This window comes from Leopardus geoffroyi, chromosome C1, assembly GCF_018350155.1.
Source record: "Leopardus geoffroyi isolate Oge1 chromosome C1, O.geoffroyi_Oge1_pat1.0, whole genome shotgun sequence".
NCBI lineage: Eukaryota > Metazoa > Chordata > Mammalia > Carnivora > Felidae > Leopardus > Leopardus geoffroyi.
In genome coordinates, this window is record NC_059328.1 from 25,306,766 (window position 1) to 25,325,136 (window position 18,371).

The following is an 18,371-nucleotide window of genomic DNA, read 5'->3' on the forward strand; positions in this document are numbered from 1 at the left end:
CAACAGGAGAGACTGCTCAAGCAAAACACAGTTGGGTAACTGAGAAACCAACTCAAGAACAACAGAAATACAGACCAAGAAACCACCTACTTTCTCAAGATTAAGGTTGGAGGGGAAAAGGCATCTATCCTTCCCAGTGTGTGTAGACAAGCCTAGAAACAGATCTTGGGTGGGCAGGGCTCCCATGATGAAGAGTGCCTGGAAAGGGCAGGTGCCAAAAGAGCACCATTACCCATCTGCTGGACCCTCTGTGAAACAAGCCAGCCCCTGGGAATGAGCCAAACCAGGAACTTTGGTTCCTGCCTTGCAGGGACTGGAATTTAGGGACAGAAACAGTGAGAAACAGTTTATCAGCTGATTCAAAAAGGGTGGATATTTCCAAATACAGATCCAGATTTTGGGGGCTACTGGGAAAATCACTTTTATATTCTCCACAGTGCCTAGGGCAAGGGCAAGGCTTTACATGAAGCAGGAGCCTAATAAAAGTGTGTTAATCTGGGTGAAACCAAAACTACTTAGCTGTGCAGGCATCTTAAGATTCCCGACAGAACCTTCTGCCCTATAATCAACACACTTAGTTACTTTCTTCCTATTTTACAGTGGAATGATATGAAACCCTACATCCCCGTGACCTAAACCTAAGCCCTAATCCACAGACACTGCCACAGGTCTGCTGCCCTGTACTGGAATAAAAGATGGGGAGGGCAGGGAGGCAGAAATATAGGTGCAACAAGGAATTTCTTTCCTTCATTAGCCTGTCATTTTCAGACTCACCTAGGAATCCCGGCAGTTCCAACATTTGGGTTGACTCAGGAGGAGAAGAAAAATCCCAGGTGAATGATAATTGGATTACCCAGTTATGCCCCAGAGCCAAATGGCTGGAAAAGGCCAGGACAGCAGGGTCTGATACAGTTAAAGTGACATTATTTTCTAAACCAAAAATCAAGACACTTGGGCTGATAGACAATGGAATGGAAGATTCTAAATTGGGGCTGTCCTAGAAAAATCGGGGACATATGGTGGATTTAGGTCGGTTGCTTATTTCACAACAAGGGATCCTCTGGGCCCAATATGCTAATGGAGGGGATTAGAGCCCTAGGATGGGAGACATCTAAGGGGAAAGCTGTCACTGATTTGTAAAGCAGGAAAAAGAATAAAAGAGTGTGTCTGTAGACCGCACTGGAAGAAGGGGAACATTCTGGCTATGGAGTAGGCAGGAAAGGAAAGTTGATCAGAACTGAAAGTATGTCAGTGAAATCTGTTTAGGTATCGAAGGCAGGAGTGGGGAAGGGACGAAGAGGTGGGATCACTGGCACTGACTGGTGGTATCCAACGATACAGAAGTCAGGGGCCAGGAGTTCAGATGGTAGCTTCATCATTAAACTAATGGCAACCTAGCCTTGGGCAAATTATTCCCCTCTCTGCGGACTTCAATTTAAACAGAATCTCGCAAATCCCTATTTTTATGTAAAGAATCCACAATTCAGTATACCTTCATTTGGCACAGAAAGGGAGAAAACGCTCTTCTAAAAATGGAAGACAGGACAGACACAGAACAGCTTGTCCCTTTCCATCCAATTAAAAACCTCGTGAGACTGAACTAGATTAAAAACAAAACTCTCCAGCGAAGCGGCAGGCCCTCCAAGCGAAGCAGTCCCCTACCAACAGAGCGCGGCGGACGGCAGCAGCCTTGGCCCTAAACGGCCGGTCCATCCCCCGGTGGATGGCCGTCCGCGGAGGGCTGGGGTGGGGGTGGGGTGCGCGGGGACCGGGGGCAGGGGCGCGGACACACGGAAGCGTTCGGCACGCCCAGGTTGACACAGCGGCTTCCGGGGGAGTGCGGGGCAGGCAGGGTCCCCGGCCACGGGGGAGGCAGAGGGCACCTCCCAGGCGCCGAGAGGGCGAGAGTCGCGGGCTGGCACGGCCTGGCAGCCGAGCAGGCCCGGGCCGGGAGTGGCACCGGAGGGCGGTGCCCGGCTTCCAGTGCGACGAGCGCGGGCCGCGGGCCCCCTCCTGGCGTGAACCCCTCCCCCGCCGCGGACACTGACCTGTCCAGGGCCCGGCTGGGCCTGGCCGGGCGGGGCCTACGCAGCCCCTCGGCCGGGCGCCGCCTCGCACGGGGTCCCGGGCCCGGGCGGGCCGCCTCCTCTCCGCCGGGAGCCTCCGAGCCGGGGCCCGGGGCTGCCGCGGCGCATCCGACCGCACCGGCCCGGCCGGCGTCAACAAAGGGCGGCGGGGGCGCAAGGCCGGGGCGGGGGCGCGGGCGGCGGCCGGATTGCGCGCGCGCGGCAGGCGCTCGAGGGCTGCAGCCGCCGCGGAGACAATGCGGCGCGTCCCGGCAGGGCTCCCGCGGCCGCCTCCGCCGGGGGCGGGGCGCGGCGCGGGGCGGGGCCTGGGTCATGCGGGGCGGGGCCTCCGGGAGGCGGGGCGCCGGCGCGGAAGCCGGGCCGCGCGTTTCCTTTGTGCAGCCGCGCCGGCCCCGCCCCGCGCCCTCCGGAAGGCGCCTCGAGCCCGGCGGCGGGTTAGGGACTTGGGCTTTCGATTTAGGGAGGCGAGCGCCGCGCGGCCCGTCGGAAGTCCCCAGTGCGGTGGTGGACTGTGGAGTCCCGCCCCGCCAATTCGGAGCAATAATAATAACGACTAGCAGTAGTGTGTCAAGCCCTACGCGCACGCATTCCCACTTAGGGTTCACAATAACCCTACAAGTAGTCATTATTCTCCCCACTGGGAACTGAGGATCACAGATGTTAAGTAATGACCAAAGTGACCCAGTTACACCTCCATAAACGGGGATAATGCTTACTCTTTAGGCTTACCGTGAAGGTTAAGTGAGGACATTTATTCAAATTGCCTGCAGTGCTTGGCACACAGTTGGAGCCCAATAAATGTTACTTCTCTTCCTAAACCACACTGAGTTAAACTGAATTGTCGTGGCAAGCACATTCCTAGTCAGTAGATAACGCTAGGAGCTGCAGGGGATACCAAAGATGTACAAGGGTGACTCAACACTTCTCACCACCCCGCCCCCCAGCTTTATCAGGAATAGATGACACGAACTTCTTTCTCCATGCTTGACTTCTTTCTATTCCCAACATTTTCCCATTTTCTTGCCTTTCTTGGCATTCGTATTCTCCCCTCCCACTGCCTTTTTCCTTCAGGCCTCATCCCTCTTTCTTTGTTCCTGCGTCTTACATTTATTTTATATGCTCTGTTTACTTCACTCCCTCTTTTCCTTATTCCTTTTTTTTTTTTTCTTCGAATTTTCAAACCTCCTTTCTTACACTTATAAACAAAGGTAACATAGGATAGAATACTCGACTTCTACTTTCCTGCCTCCCTGACTTTACTTGCTCTAGTCCCTCCTAGATTGCCCTTTCCCCAACTCTGCATGTCTAGGTCTCACTTATCCTTCAAACTCTGGATTCAAGAACAAATGGTCAGCAAACTTTTTCCGTAAGGAACCAGATGGCAAATATTTTCGATTTTGCAGGATATACTTTTTCTGTTGCAACTCTTCAGCTCTGCTGTTGTAGCAGGACGTAGCCATAGACACATGACCACATGAATAAGTGTGGCTGTGTTCCAATAAAACTTTATGGACACTGAAATTTAGATTTCATATAATTTTCACATATCATGAAGTATTCTTTTGATTCTTAAAAAAAGCTTTTTAAATGTAAAAACCATTGTTCAATGGTTTACAAAAACTTGTGTTGTGATGGATTTGGCCCTTGGGATGTAGTTTGCCAACCCTTGCTCTAGAACAACGCCACTTCCTCCCAGTGATCTACCCTGATAATCTCTACGTGGTAGTAACTTCTCCCTCTTAACTTTTAAAGCACTTACATATAATCCTTCTATGGCATTTATCACATTTTGGTTTTTATTGTATGTTTCCTTCCTGTGCATTTCTCATCTTTCCCAGCAGAACTTAAGCTCTTTGAACGTAGGGTATAGACCTTATTTCTCTATATATTACTTCCCATCCCACAGTGCTTTGCATGGAGCAGGCATGCAAACATATACAGAATTGATACATATTTAAGACTTGGGTGGTTGACAATAGTTTCCACTGTGCAAAGCTTACTTCTCTCAAGAGACAGTACCTCAGGAACAGGATGCTTGTTATATGTATAGATTTCAGAAAGAGATTTTTGAGAGCTTTATAGAGAAGATAGAGAAAGCTAGGCAAATGTCAGTTCATTTAGGAGTTGTGGGATAAGATGTATTTGAACAAAGAATGTAAGTTATCACCAACCTGCAGACAGAGCATGCGTCCTCAGTCGGGTCTTAGTCAATATTTCTATCAGCAAATTGGTTAAAGACAAAGAGAACATGCTATATAATTTACAGGTGGCAAAGTTAAGCAGAGGAGTTAATATAATGAATAACAAAATTCAGATATAAAACATTCCTGCCCCTTCCCTTATCCTCTCTGTGCCTCTGTTTTCTTATCTTTAAAATGGAGATGATAAAAGTTCCTGTCTCAGAGGGTTACTGTCAGGATTAAATGAGGAAATACACAAAAAGTCTGGCAGAGAAGGCTCAGTAAATATTAGCTATTAACTATTACTATTTTCTGGCTAGGCAGGAACTATGGGCTGAGTTCACAAAATAACATTTAACAGATATAATTAACTATATTTTGGCTCAAAATATAAATTGTACAAGTTTGAGAGTGAGGAGACCTGGAATGATAGCAGCCCATGTAAAAAGAAACCTCAAAAACAAACTAAAAAATAAACCCCAAATCCAACCCTCTGGAATTCAGGTGATTCAGTGCTCGGTGAACCAAGGGTGCCATTCCCCTGCATCCGAGGAGCTAATGTGGGGCTCTGGGTGTATCATGCTAATGAAGGAAGGTGAGGGAGTTATACTTGGAGCCAGAGTCAGGGCACTGCAGTTTAATAGCAGTGGGGCCTTGACCCTCTGCAGGCTTTTACTCCCTCCTCTGAATTATGGGAACAATAATATTGACCTCCCAGGGGTATCATGAGTTGAGTTCAGGAAAATCTTGGAACAGTCCTTGGCACACAAGAGGTGTTCAAACAAATGTCAGTTCCCCCCTACCATACCGTGCAGATATAGGAAACAGTCCTGCCCCTTGAAAGGCTTATAAAGCTAGGTCCAGGTGCCAACTTATGGTGGCTGGTGGCTTTTTATGTCTGGAATTACTGTGCTTAACTTTGGGGCTCACACTTTGGGAGAATTAATGAAAAGGTAGAATGTGGCTAAACAAGAATGACCAAATAGTGGGAATGGGAGGTCTTGACACCGGATGGGTAACAAAAAAAAAACAAAACAAAAAAACAAAAGCAAAAGATCTCAGCTATGTAAGCCTGGAGATTTTCCTTTTTTCAATGGGAGGGAGGGGAAAGAGACATGGTAACTGTCTCCAGACACTGCCAGAGAGGGAGTCTGTTACAATTCATGAGACAGTCACAGCCAGTAGTGGAAGTTCCAGGAGAACTGGTTCGGGCTCAATTTGAAGAGCAACTTTTTGATCATTAGAGCGATTCCACAGTGATATGGGCTGCTTTTCAAATTGGTGAACCCCTTACTCTTGCAAGTGTGCCAAGAGAACGGATAACCTCCTTCCTGTCTTTTAATTTTCCTGATGTTCTTTCTCCACATTCTTTTCCCTTTTCCTTTCCTTGATCCCATCCTCTATTCCTTCTAGGACATTCTAGGACATAGCCCTTTCCCCTACTCTGTCCCCAAGTGCTTTTCTTCTCATTTCTCCCTCCTGACTTCCCATGCTCTTTGTCTCTTGGCTCTCCCCACCCCGGCTCCCAGCGCACACCTAGTCTGATGACTGGAACTGCCTCCTTGACTTGCTCAGAATGTCACAGATCCGGGCCAAGACTGCTGTGCACACCAGCAGGGAGGGGAAGGAAGGCAAAGGGACCGCTGTGAAGGCAGAGATCATGCTGTGACTTTCCCATCAGGGTAGAGGGATCCTCCGACTGAAACCCAGTCGTGGAGAAGGGCCACTTGTCACTGGGCACTCACAGACTTTTGGGGATCCCAGAGCTGGGCAGTTCTTTCAAAGATGCTTTCCACGAGCTGAACTCATTCTGAATCCCCTTCTAGCTCCCCCTAGGCATTTGTCGTATCTTTGATCTACGGCAGCCATTTGTCATATTTCCAATTTCAAGAACTCCCTCTCCTACCAAATGAAGCAGAGAACTAAGACAACTGGAGACCTGCCTGAACCCTCAGCTTGGCATATGGATATGCAAACATATCTGACAGCAGTGACATGTAGGTCTCAGTCTGGGTCTAGAACTTTCAACTTTCCTTTCTCTATCCTTTTATATCTTCTGTGTCCCCTTTCTTTAGCTTTGGTTCATCTTCCCATTTCCCCCTCTCTGTTTTCACCTACCCAGCTCCCTTGTTGCCTCGTGGGCTTGCAATGGTTTACCCGCCCATGCCAGACGCCCAACTGAAATGTGCCAGGGAGTGGCAAGGAAAGCCAACTCTCTCCCCTCCCTCGAGGGCCCCGCCCCACTTCATACCGTGAGCTGGGGACTGCTGGACACTAGGGCTCTTGGGGGCAGGCAGGCCTGCAGGCATGGCCGTGATGATCGCCTGGGGATGTGGTGATGGGCCAGCGCGAGTCTCAGGCACACTCTTCTCCCCAGGTACCGCCTCCTTCCAGTCATCCATGGTGCACTGCTGGGGCTGTTAAGGGACAAGACAGAGATCATCCCCTAAATTGCCTCTACATCATTGGATACGCCCCGTCTTCTGAGGATTTGGGGTAGCAGGTGAGGACTTTAAGATTCAGCCAGCCCCAAATTAGGGAGGGGCCCCTTTACTTTCTTGGAACACCCAGAGAGGACTTTGACAAAAACACATCCGAAAGGGGGCTGTGGGATTGCCCGAGCTGTCCTCCCCGTTTGCTCCTCGGACCCTGGCGTTGGCTTACTCACCACTGGTGAAGCGGGCTGCAGTTGTAAGATGACAGCCGAAGCATGCTGGAGCCTGCGAGGGGTGTGGGCCAGGCCTTCAGGGTATCCATTGTGAGGCCCAGCTTCTGGCGTGGGAGGGTGACACTGCTGAGCACTGCCAGGCTTGTGCAGATTGGCTGTGGGGCACTGCAGCGGCAGGGCGGGTGTGACTGGGCCTAGTGGCATGGCATGGGCTTCGGGGCTGGACTGCGGGGCCAGGCTGGGGGGGACTGAGGCAAGCTGGGGCTGGGGCTGGGCTTGGAGCCGTGACTGCTGCTGCTGTGGCGCTGGTTGCTGTGGCTGCTGCTGGAGCACAAACTGGGGCTGCAGGTGCTTGGAGGACGGCTGCGAGAGAAGCTGGTGGGGCTGCAGCTGAGCGTAGGCTGAAGGGGGGAAAGAGCAGGTCAGGGGGCACGACTTGACCTCATCTTCTGCTGTGTCCCCAACTGTGCCCCTCCCACCTCCATATCACAATGGCTTCCCAAACTCAAGGTCTCCTGCTTTGATCTCTTTCAGCTTTCACCTAGAGCCTTGCCTGGCCACTGGCACGGGCGCAGCTATCTCTGTTTCCTCGCCTTCTTCCTGTGCTGCAACATCGTTCCCTCTGGCTGCCCCTCAAAGCCCAAAGCAAAGCTCACCTCCTCTGTGAAGCCTTCTTGGACCATGCCTGCTGGTCAGAGGAACACTGGATTCTACAGGGTGCCGTGTGCTCTCTCTCCTCTGTGCCCTTGGCTCACTTTCCTTCCAGCCTACGGTCTGTGTGGCCCCCCCATCGCCCAGCCCAGCTCTGTCTGTTCATTCACACCCTCTGGCTCTGCTCAGGCTGGGCCTCCTCCAGGAAGAGCCAATTCACATAGATGGGGGCTGGACTTCTGGTTCCTTCTGTTATATACAAAGGGACCTCAGGCTAGCTGCTTAACCTCTCTAGGCCTCGGCTTCCTTCTCTATCAGTCAGAAATAAAAATAGTTCCTGCCCAGAAACTTGTTGTAAGGATGAAATGAGAAAAAAACTGTGTGAATATAATGAGAAAAACAAGTGACATACTGTTCATAGCACAGTGCCTGGCATACGGTCGTGCTCAATCATTTCTAGCTATAATTAAAATGATGATTTCAATCTTGGTCTCGGTTCTCAAAGCATCCTGGACTTACACATCTACCATAAGAACGTGTATCACAGTGCATTGTAAGTTCTTCTTAGCTCCCTTCCCTTCGAGATCATGAACTCCTTGTGGTCAGAAACTATTCTGGATCTCTTTAGCCAGAGCCTGGAATAATGCCTGACATCAGATGGGTGCTAAGGAAATAAACTTCTTGTCCTGAACTGGAACTCATTTGTTGTCATGTGCTACTAGCCTTTTCTTCTCCCATTTTAACCAGGCCCTGTCTTGGAGGTGAGGATTCTTATACTTTTTTAGTAATCTGTTCAGCGTCTAGCTCATGCCTTGTATACACTAGGGATTCAGAAATTCAGCTCGGAGATTGATTGTCCTTCCTCCTCACTCTGTCTAGCAGCATCCAGGCGAGCCTAGCATGAGGGCAGCTAGCTCAGCTGAATGTGTCTTGCCTCACGATGGCCCTCCACAAAGGCTCTGCAGCTGGAGGGGAGCCACCTGAGAGGGGCTGTGTCTTACAAATACACAGGGTCACAGCTGGAAGCTCACAAATGGATTTTTACAACCAAAGGTTCCCATCCAACAAGGATAAAGGCAAATCTGGGATCCTAAGCTAACATTTTAAAAGGATCCTATGATCCTTACAGGTGCAAAGCAAACAGATTTCAGAGCATGTGTGTGTGTGGGGGGGGGAGGGTGCTTCTTTCTTAAAGTTTGTCGATTTACGCACGCTATCTCATCACAGCCCAACACGGTTCCAAGGAGAATGCCATTCAGAATGGAAGGAAATGGAACAGAACGGAAGGGGAGGGAAGGGAAGGGAGAGAAAGGAAAGGGAAGGGAAGGGAGGGAAACAAGAGGTGTTAAAGGAAAACAAGGCGGCCCATGGCGGCTGAATGCTGTAGGCAGAGAGAGGGAAAAGGGACAGCCCACAGGCTATGGTCTGGATGACAGTGAATACAGAAGAGGGAAACTCTGGAAGGCAATGTGGCTTTTAGAGAAACTTCCTGGGTTTGGGTGGTGGTGGAACATCCAGATGGAAATTGCCAGTAGGCATTTATTTGGTGATTATAAATTGCCCCTGCCTCCAACTTTAGCCTTGTCTCCCAATTCCACATTGAATGGCACAAAACTTAACAATCAGAATTGTTAATCAGGCAAACTAAACAATCAGGACTTTTTAAGATGACTGTCAACAAGGCACCGGAGAGGTACCAAAGAGGCCACGTGGTGCCCTGTTAGGCTCGAGGGGCGAAAAAGACCTGTAGAAGGATGGGCATTATCACTGAAAAAGCAAGCAAACCTGTCTCTCAGTACAAAGTCACAAATTCCTGCCCTGGGAACAGCCGCTCCACGGGTTGCCCCTGTGAGGTGAGAGCTGGCGCAGGTGCAGGGCAGGGAGCCGAGCATCAGTAGCGTGTCCCGCTACTCCCTGGCTGTGTGGCCCATGGCGGGTTCTGCTCCTTCTCAGGGACTCAGAGTTTTATCTGAAACAGGAGGTTTGGGCAAGGTGAGCGCATGAGTCTCTCCCAGCTCTAATCTGATGAGGGTGGCTCTCGTAGGAAAGTAGTTGAAAATTCGGGATTTATAAGGTGGTGAGAAGATTCGAGAGGAAAAGGGTTCTAGATCTCTAGCGCACAGAGTACAGTTAGGGAGAAATACGCGTTTGCTTGACAAGACCGGAAAAGAGACCGCCGGCCTGCGGCCCTCTATCCCAGGGCCTCCCCGTCCGGCCCACTCTCTCCCCTCTACACTGCTCCTGGAAAACTGGATGCATTGTTTTAGAACAGATGACGCTAGCGTATGCTAGGGATGGAAACAAGGCTCATGAAGGCGTAGATGAGTTCACAGATCAAAGACCGAAGGTATTTTGGGGGAGTGTACACCCGTAACCTTTTGAGGTTAATAAAAAGCAAAGACCATGATTTAGCTCTGGCATTATCCTGGGTCAAAAGTCCTTTTATGTAAAGTATTGCAATGACTTCCTAATTGGTCTTTCTGATTCCTGTTTCTTCTCTCTATAATCCATCTTATGGATTGCCAAGTAATCTTTCTTTTGCAAGTTAATCTTCCTAGTGCACAGATCTGACCCCCGATTAAAAGCCAACGGGGATCCTCCTTTGTCTGTTGTCTAAAGACCTTGGCATTCAAGATCTCATTACAACCTTTGAATTTTTATTATTTCTTTGATCAGAGCAATCCACTACTCACTGTCCCCTGTACAGAACTTGTGCTTTGTCTCATCCCGCTTAGAGTGTCACACAAATCAAACCCTCATCATCCTTTCCCTGCCGTTACAGCCAAGGGACTCTTCCCTTTCTCTGAGCTACACCAAGATCTCTCTGCTTTGCACGGCCCTCAGAGATGCAGCGTGTCCAGCGGTCAAGGATAAGCTCTAGAGACAAAGTGCTCGGATTTGAATCTTAGCTCTGCCACTTACCAGCAGTACACTGCTGGGCAAGTTACTTGACCTCTCTGAACCTCTGTGTCATCATCTTTAAAAGGGGTAATGATGATACCTATTTCATAGTTATTTCAGTAAATGACTTATCTCCTTTCAGAGGCAGAATTTATGGGATTCATTTGTTTCATCCAAAGAACCTTGGATTTAGTGGATGCTCAATCAGTATTGGGGAATGAATGAATGAATGAATGAATGACAACATGGTGGGACTCTGTTTGTTCCACAGAACTTTTCCTCTTCAGAACCAGAGCATGGATGAGAGGGTACAAACCCACAGATCATTTTAGTTTAAGCAGCACCCTGGTTTATTGAAGACCCTCTTCCTGTCCAACCCCCGCTCACTACCTTCCTGCACTGACTCACAACCCACCCCAACTGCTCTGCTTGCTGTCCATAAAACGTCATATCCTAGCGTGCCTGCTTGGCTTTGATTTCAGTGCTTCCATTTTCTGGAATGCCCTCCTTCTGCTTCAGTGATCCAAGGCTTAAGCTTCTTTGGCTCAGGCTCAGCTCCTGTTGTCTCCCTCTTTGCCTTAACCCTCAATTATGGGTTTTCCCTCAGAATTCCTGAAAGTTTTTATTGTTTGTTTGGATTCATTTGTGATTTAACATGTACTATCTTGTATACATATTTCCTTGATTCTTAAAAATTCCCCTTCTCATTTTAACATAACATCCCTTAAATTGGCATGCGTATCGCGGTTGCTGTTGGTTCAATGGCAGTGCTTTTCCTCCTTAGAGTTTAGTAAAATAATGCCACACCTCACAATCAGTGGTGTCCTAGATTAAATGAAACGGCAATACTTTTACTCTTTTGTGTGTGTACTTCCTATCTATCCAACTATCCTTTTCAGTCAAAGGCATGTTCTCTGTTTCTTTTTCTTTTCTTTTTTTTTTTTTTTAATTTAAGAGATGTGCTCTTGTGGCACCTGGGTGGCTCAGTCAGTTAAGCATCTGACTTCAGCTCAGGCCATGATTGCACGGTCCGAGTGTTTGAGCCCTGCGTCGGGCTCTGTGTTGACAGCTCAGAGCCTGGATCCTGCTTTGGATTCTATGTCTCTCTCTCTCTCTCTCTCTCTCTCTCTCTGCCCTTTCCCCACTCATGCTCTATCTCTCAAAAATAGATAAATGTTTTGTTTTTTTTTTTTAAAGATATGTGCTTTAATTTAGCTGGATGATTTTTATGTGTCTTTCACCTTCCACATTGTCTGACATGATACTCCAGATGTTTGGAGATGCTTAGCGAACGTCTGCTGGTGATCACGGTAAGATCAATGAATGCTTCTCCCTCTGCCATGCCCTCCCACTCAGTGTGGGGTGGCGAGGGTAATATCTGATTGCAGCCATGATACTGGAGCAGGCCATGCCCCTCTTCCCTACAGCTAGGATGGGGCATATTAGTTTATGAAATGTTAATGTACAGAAGTCTCTTTTTTCTTTTCTTAATTTTTCCTAATGCCCAGTAGCTTCATTTCTCCCTTGCACCCATTGTGGCTCCCCCATCCCCTCCTGCTGTGAAGTCCACTGCTCCTAAGGAACAAAGGGTTGCTTCCAAGGGACCTCGACCACCACTTCGGAAGGCCCCATCAGTTTGGAAGGCCCCATCAGCCCTTTCTGTTATGGAGCATGGGAGAGGCAGGCCCAGGGCCTCCACAAATTAGAGCCCAGAAAGAGAGAGGACTTACAGCCAGGGGGACTCTTCCCTTTCTCTGAGCTACACCAAGGTCTCTCTGCTTTGCACTGCCGTGTCCTGCGGTCAAATGTAAGCTAGAAGGAGAGACTCTAGGCCATGCTCATCTTCCCGTCTGGTGCTCCAACTTTGAACACTGCTTAGAATCTCAAGAGGCCAATTCACTGCTCCCAAACCAGTTGGTTGTTAGCAACAAGAGGATTAAGGTCCCCCAGGCAGGAGGGATTACTGGCAGGCCCTCTTCATTGCATCCACTGTCAGAATTCATCAATAATTAATCTCTATTGATCTCAAGGCTTCAAGTATGCAAGAAACAGCTCACTGCCCCAGACTCTTGTCCCAAAATATATGGAAGCTTGTCCCAAAATATATTGAACATCTCCTCATGGGTTGCAGGCTTTCTTGTATACTTATTTTTCTAGGACTCTGCTATAATGGACTAGAGTTACTGGAGTTACCTGGTCTCTGGGTGAGGGAGGGATGCCTGTGAGAGAGGATGACATAATTCTTTGCTGTCCACTACTCTTCACGGTTTAGAAAATGAAGAGATGCTTTTAACCATTCATTGACTCGGCAAACATTAGCAAGCACCTTCTACAAAGCAAGTACTATGTTTGGTGCTGGCTGAAACATGGTCCCTAGGATACATTATAGTCTAGTAAAAGAGATGTTTACTCGGCGTATCTTGGTAAATGTGACGATAGGAGAGAAGCACGGGATATCAAGAACACAGAAATGGGGATTCAGCTTGAGGAGGGCAGAGAAGGCTTCCCAGAAGCAACGTTTAAGATGACTCAGAGTTAAGGGCTGCCTGAGTGGCTAAGTCAGTTACGTGTCTGACTCTTGGTTTTGGCTCAGATCATGATCTCGCGGATCTCGCGGCTCGTGGGTTCGAGCCCTGTGTCAGGCTCTGTGCTGACAGTAAGGAGCCTGCCTGGGATTCACTCCCTCTCTCTCCCTGCCCCTAACCCAACTGGTGCGCATGCTCTCTCTCAAAATAAATAAATAAACTTCAAAAAAATTAAAAAACAAAGATGACTCAGAGTTAAGAAGATGACAAAAGGAATAGCATGTGGGGGACCCGGAGCCTTAAGATACCCTGGTGCATTCAGGCACCTGTAGGGCATCCCGTACAGCTGAACTCAGGGCCTCTATAGAAGAGGGGCCAGAAGAGGAGGCAGTTTTAGGATGCTTCTAGATTATGCTAGCACCCGCCAGAGGCTGCTCCTCTCTGAAGAGATCTCATGGGATCAGGCCTCGAGGGTAACTGAGATTGAGGCTGACGTTAGAGTCAGAGCTCCACGCACACACAGATAGACACGGAGGCTCCTTTTGGAGAAACCTAAAGCAGCAGCCACACGAAGTTTCTCTGATGTGGTTCCTTGGTGCTGAGGACCACGAGTCTGAGGGGGAAAGTGGAGACTAAGGGAAGTTTCCCTGTAAGAAGAAACTAGGTTATAAAAACAGGACTGCCAACTGCTGGGGCACTCTCTGGTGGCCTGCCTGTGCCTTGATGTCTTTCGGCCCGCTCTGCAGCGTCTGACAAAACTACCAAATACCCTCTGTGAGCAGAATTCCTTATAAGGCCGCTTGGAACATTAATAAAGAAACTGGTTGCTGCATCTCTGCCCTGACCCGACCCTTGGCAGAGGGATGGCAGTACAGGGTACGTGGCTAACGGCGTGGATTTTAGAGTCAGATCTGGGTTTGCATTTGGTTCTGCCACCTGGAGACTGTGCAACCTTAGACAGATTGCTTAACCTCCCTGCATCTTGATTTCCTGTTCTGTAAGTGGTAACATATACCACATAGAGTAGATGTTAGCATCACATGGAATCTTAAGTTTCTTTTTAAAGTTTACTTATTTTGAGAGAGTGAGAGGGAGCACAAGCAAGGGAGGGGCAGAGAGAGAGGGAGAGGGCGAGTGAGCAGGGAAGGGGCAGAGAGAGAGATACAGAGAGAGAATCCCAAGCCAGCTCTGCACTGTCAACGAAGGCACCCAATATGGTGCCCGAACTCACGCACTGTGAAATCATGACCTGAGCCTAAACCAAGAGCCGGACGCTCAACCAACTGAGTCACGCATGTGCCCTGGAATATTATGTTTGAATTACAAAAAGGTCCACTGCTTTTGCTCAGACTTAGTAGATGCTTATCAGATGGAAGCTATTCTTCAAATACGATCTGCTATTTGCATGTCGCTTTGAACCTCTCCAGGCATTTTTGTAATCTGAATCTCATGTCTTCATAACAATAAGGCTATGAAGCAAACGGGCAGTGTTCCCATTTTACAAGCAAGAACTGAGACTGGTTTCCACTTGGCTTCTGCAATGCAGTGCGTTAAGGGAAAACTGACTTTACTTGACAAATGAGGCACGGCGCCTTACACACAACAAACACTCAAAAATGCTGATGGGCAAGTGAATAATTCAAGTCAGTAGGCACCAAGGAAAATGGCAAGCCTTGGCCTTGGAATAGTGGTTGGAGGCTGCTCAGACCTTTGGAGGTAATCTTGGAGGGAAGGCCAATGACGAGGGAGTGTTATACCAGAAGGCAGGGAGGTAAAAGGTACGTGACAGGTCAAGTGAGTCACAAAAGGGTAGGAGTGGGGGAGAGGAGGCAGGAGATCCGTGTAGGGAAGCCATGAGCGATTAGAGTGGTTCATCAGGCAATGTGGGGAGGGTCTTGCCGGCCCCCATGGAGTCAGAGTCAGTCTTATCAGAAGTCATTAACATGCTATTTATCGAGTCCCTCCTACAGGCTAGGCATTGCAATGGATAAAGTAGGAAACAAAGACACAGTGAAGGTTTCTGAACAAGAAAGAAATAACAGTCTCTGAGGGAGATGATTCCAGCAGCTGTGGGTAGGGATTCCTGACCATCAGTTAAGCCTTTTACAGGCAGCAGGCCTGGAGTGAAGAAGGGAGCCAATACAGAGGAAGGATCATCAACGCCTGGTGATGAGCTGGGTGGTGATGGAAGGTGGGACTGAGGGGGAAAGGGAGCTCCTATCTGTCGCGAGCCTACTCTGTGCTGGTCACCTCTGCAGCCCACTGCACTCATCTTTACAGCCTGTGGGAAGTGCAGTCATCTTTGTTTTATAGGTGAGGAAATTGAGGTTTACAGAGATTAAGTAACTTGATGATGGTCATAAAACTAGTAAGTGGGGAAGCTGGGGTCTGAAACCAGATCTAACTCTGAAGCCCATGCTTTTCCCATTATAACACTCTGCCTCTGCGGCAGAAGAAAATGAAGTCAATATAACCCTGAGACCGTGAGCCTGGTAAGAGTAGCTCACGGCTATGGGTGGTGGCTGGGAAACTGGGAAAGGGGATCCTCCTGAAGAAGAAGACATCCAGGTTTTTGCTTTTGTTTTGTTTACGAATTCTGTCAATTTTAAAGCTGTGTATGCAGGTGGGGTGATATCCAAGGGGGAATATCCTATAGACAGGAACTCTACAGGGAGGGGGAAGAAAGACAGGGATGGACCGTACTGAGAAGTCACCTGCAGACAGGTGGTAGGTGTCTGAAATGTAAGAACAGACAAGCTCCTTGAGGGGGTAAGTGTTGGAGTAAAACACCAGGAGGACAGGGCTGAGTCTTTTGGGAGTCCCACAGCTAATGGCAGTGGGGCAAGGGAAAAGGAGGGAGGGGCAGGCCCCACCTACACGCACAGATGGTCACAAGCACACGCGGCCATTCTGGGCTTAGGTGCCTGCCAGTGCCAGCTGAGATCATCCTCCTTCTGTTCCGTTCTTGAAACTTACCCATTTTTCAGGCACAACTCAGATTTCCACAACCCCAATTAGAATTTAAACTCTTGTTCATCTCTGCAACTCCCATATGGTTAGCATTATGTTTGGCACATAATAGGTGCTAAATGAGTATTTATTGAGCTGAACTCAACAATTAAAGAGACAGAGAGGAACTATTTGGGGACGACAGTTAATTAGTCTTTCTGAGCCATATCTTCTTCATCTGGGGAATGGAATAATCACCGTTAGGATTAAATGAGGTATGTAGGTGAGGTATTTCGTACAGTGCCTGGGACACCGTTGTTCATTAGCTGGTAAGTATTACTATTTGCTGGCAACAATCCATCCATGGAGGTAATCAAATGGGAGCCTAGGGGTGAAGGATTTCAGGAAAGAAGGAAGGCTCAACAGTTCCAAGGCCCTTTGTGTATCACAGCTGGTACTCTCTTCCTCTGTCTCTGTCTCTCTGTCTCTGTCTCTTACCACACACACATGTGAGCGTGCACACTCACGATGAGGTATGTTAAGCAAACTATAAAACTCCTCCACTGATGCCCTCTAGATTTTTTCTCCTGACACAAGAGGAACTTCTTGGTAATCTAAATTTGGTCCTACAGTGGATAGTAGAAATGACCTTCATGGCTGATTGCACGATCAATTTAACATCAAATTGTTGCAAATTTTGACTCCAGCTAGATAATGAGCCCACTTGTATATTTTGTTTTTTATTGGATTCTCTAAGTAAAAGTGTCTACCTCACAGTTTGGCAGCTGCTGTGGGAGAGAAATGGGGTCCCCAAGAGTCCTAGAATCAGCAAGCATCACATTGTCAGGCCTATCGCAGACAGAAATCACTATTCCCTGACACAAACCCCTCTCTGTGATGAAACAAAGCCGCTATGTGGCAGGCCTTCCCAGCAGAGAATTTTCTCTCCTCTGATGAGACCTGAGGAGAGATGAGGAGACAGAACAAAGACCTGGCATCTGGAGCACAATTGTGGGAAAAGGGTCTAGAATTTTCCATGATCTGTCAGTTCTCTTTTTTTCACAGCATCTATCTCCTGGTCAGCAACTTTCTCCTCACCTTTGGGCCTGAGTGTGCACCCAAGGTCCTGGGTTTATCCCCTAGAATGAGGACTCCAAGAACCAAGCCTACTGTGAGTTGCTGTGGCCCAGCTCCCTCAGGACTCGGTTTCCCTGGAGGCCAGGCCTACTGGACCTTGCCGCCTGCCCCACTTCTGCCCTCCCTGGTTCCATCCTTGAATTTCCGAGAAAGCCCAACCTCTTAGGCTCTGCTCTCCACCCCTTACTCCCCTCCCCCCACCTACCAACCCACCCCTTTTCAGGGCATAAGGGACCTTTTCTATTTGCAGATCCTAAAGAAGCTGGTTGCCAAGGTGACAGGAGCAGGAACAGCAGGGAGCCATGGGGGAGGGGCTCTGCCCCCAAACAGCTGTCAGTGGGAGCAGTCCCAGCTGGGACTACAGCATTTGCCTGTTCTGGGAGGACACGGCCCCCAGGGGGACACATTCCTCTCTGCTATGATCCCCCACTGCCCCTCACCATAGGTCTCCACTGGTTATTCTCCCTGGGGGCAACCAGCCAGCCAGCTCGAAAATGCTCCAATAACCAACAAAACCTACCACCCCCCTTTTCTCTCTCTCTCTCTCTCTCTCTCTCTCTCTCTCACACACACACACACACACACACACACACACACACACGCATGCGCACATGCTCTGATCCCTCCGTTCCTTTGCAGTGGGTTGGCTGGGCAGGAGGCCAGAAGTTACCTCTGCCTGGGGACCCAGGACCCAGGGCAGGTGCTGCTTCAGGCTGCCCCCACCAGGTCATAGGGATTATTTCCATCTTGTTTTTTGTTCCAGAGGCCCTGAGAGGATCCAGGGCATCCTAACCCTCCCCACTGCCTTCCATTTAGGAGGTGGGGGTGGGGCAGTGGAACCAAGGGCTTACAGAGAGGAAGGGGTAGAAGGAGAAAGAAAGAATGGGAGGGGCCGGTAGGAGGCAGGAACCATGCAAAGCCCACTGATTTGTGTGGTCTAGATACGGCTCACAGCTGCTCCATAGGAAAGTTCTGTGGAACCACTGCTCTCTGTATTGTGTATACACACATAACCCTAATCCCAAGCCATGCCTGAGGCCCTGGACCTCAGCCTGTAATTCACTGGTGTTCACCTTTACAAGGTTCAAGAGAAGAAAGCCTCCCACTAGACTCTGTAAATTGCAGAATTTAGAACCATCAGACTCTTTGAGCTTGGGATCAGGTACAGGAAAGGCCTAGGAGAGGCCCAAATTACTATAAGAATTGAAAGAGGCAAATATGGCTTAATGATTAAGAATACAGAATCTGGGGGTGCCCACGTGGCTCAGTGGTT

The 18,371-nt window shown here is 48.9% G+C and overlaps 1 protein-coding gene across 6 annotated transcripts in view; it reads right to left on the reverse strand.

Moving 5' to 3' along the window:
- The window catches only part of PHC2 (polyhomeotic homolog 2), a 116,464-nt gene that overhangs the window by 24,293 nt on the left and 73,800 nt on the right, over nt 1-18,371 (reverse strand). For 5 of the 6 annotated variants that reach the window (XM_045476589.1, XM_045476587.1, XM_045476590.1 and 2 more), the window contains 2 exons: nt 6,936-7,336; nt 6,519-6,684 (listed from right to left, as the gene is read on the reverse strand). In XM_045476589.1, the coding sequence (XP_045332545.1) occupies nt 6,519-6,684; nt 6,936-7,336 (567 nt within the window). Of the gene's footprint in view, nt 1-2,048; nt 2,332-6,518; nt 6,685-6,935; nt 7,337-18,371 lie in introns of those variants that run through there. The other variant, XM_045476594.1, reaches the window with a different exon arrangement.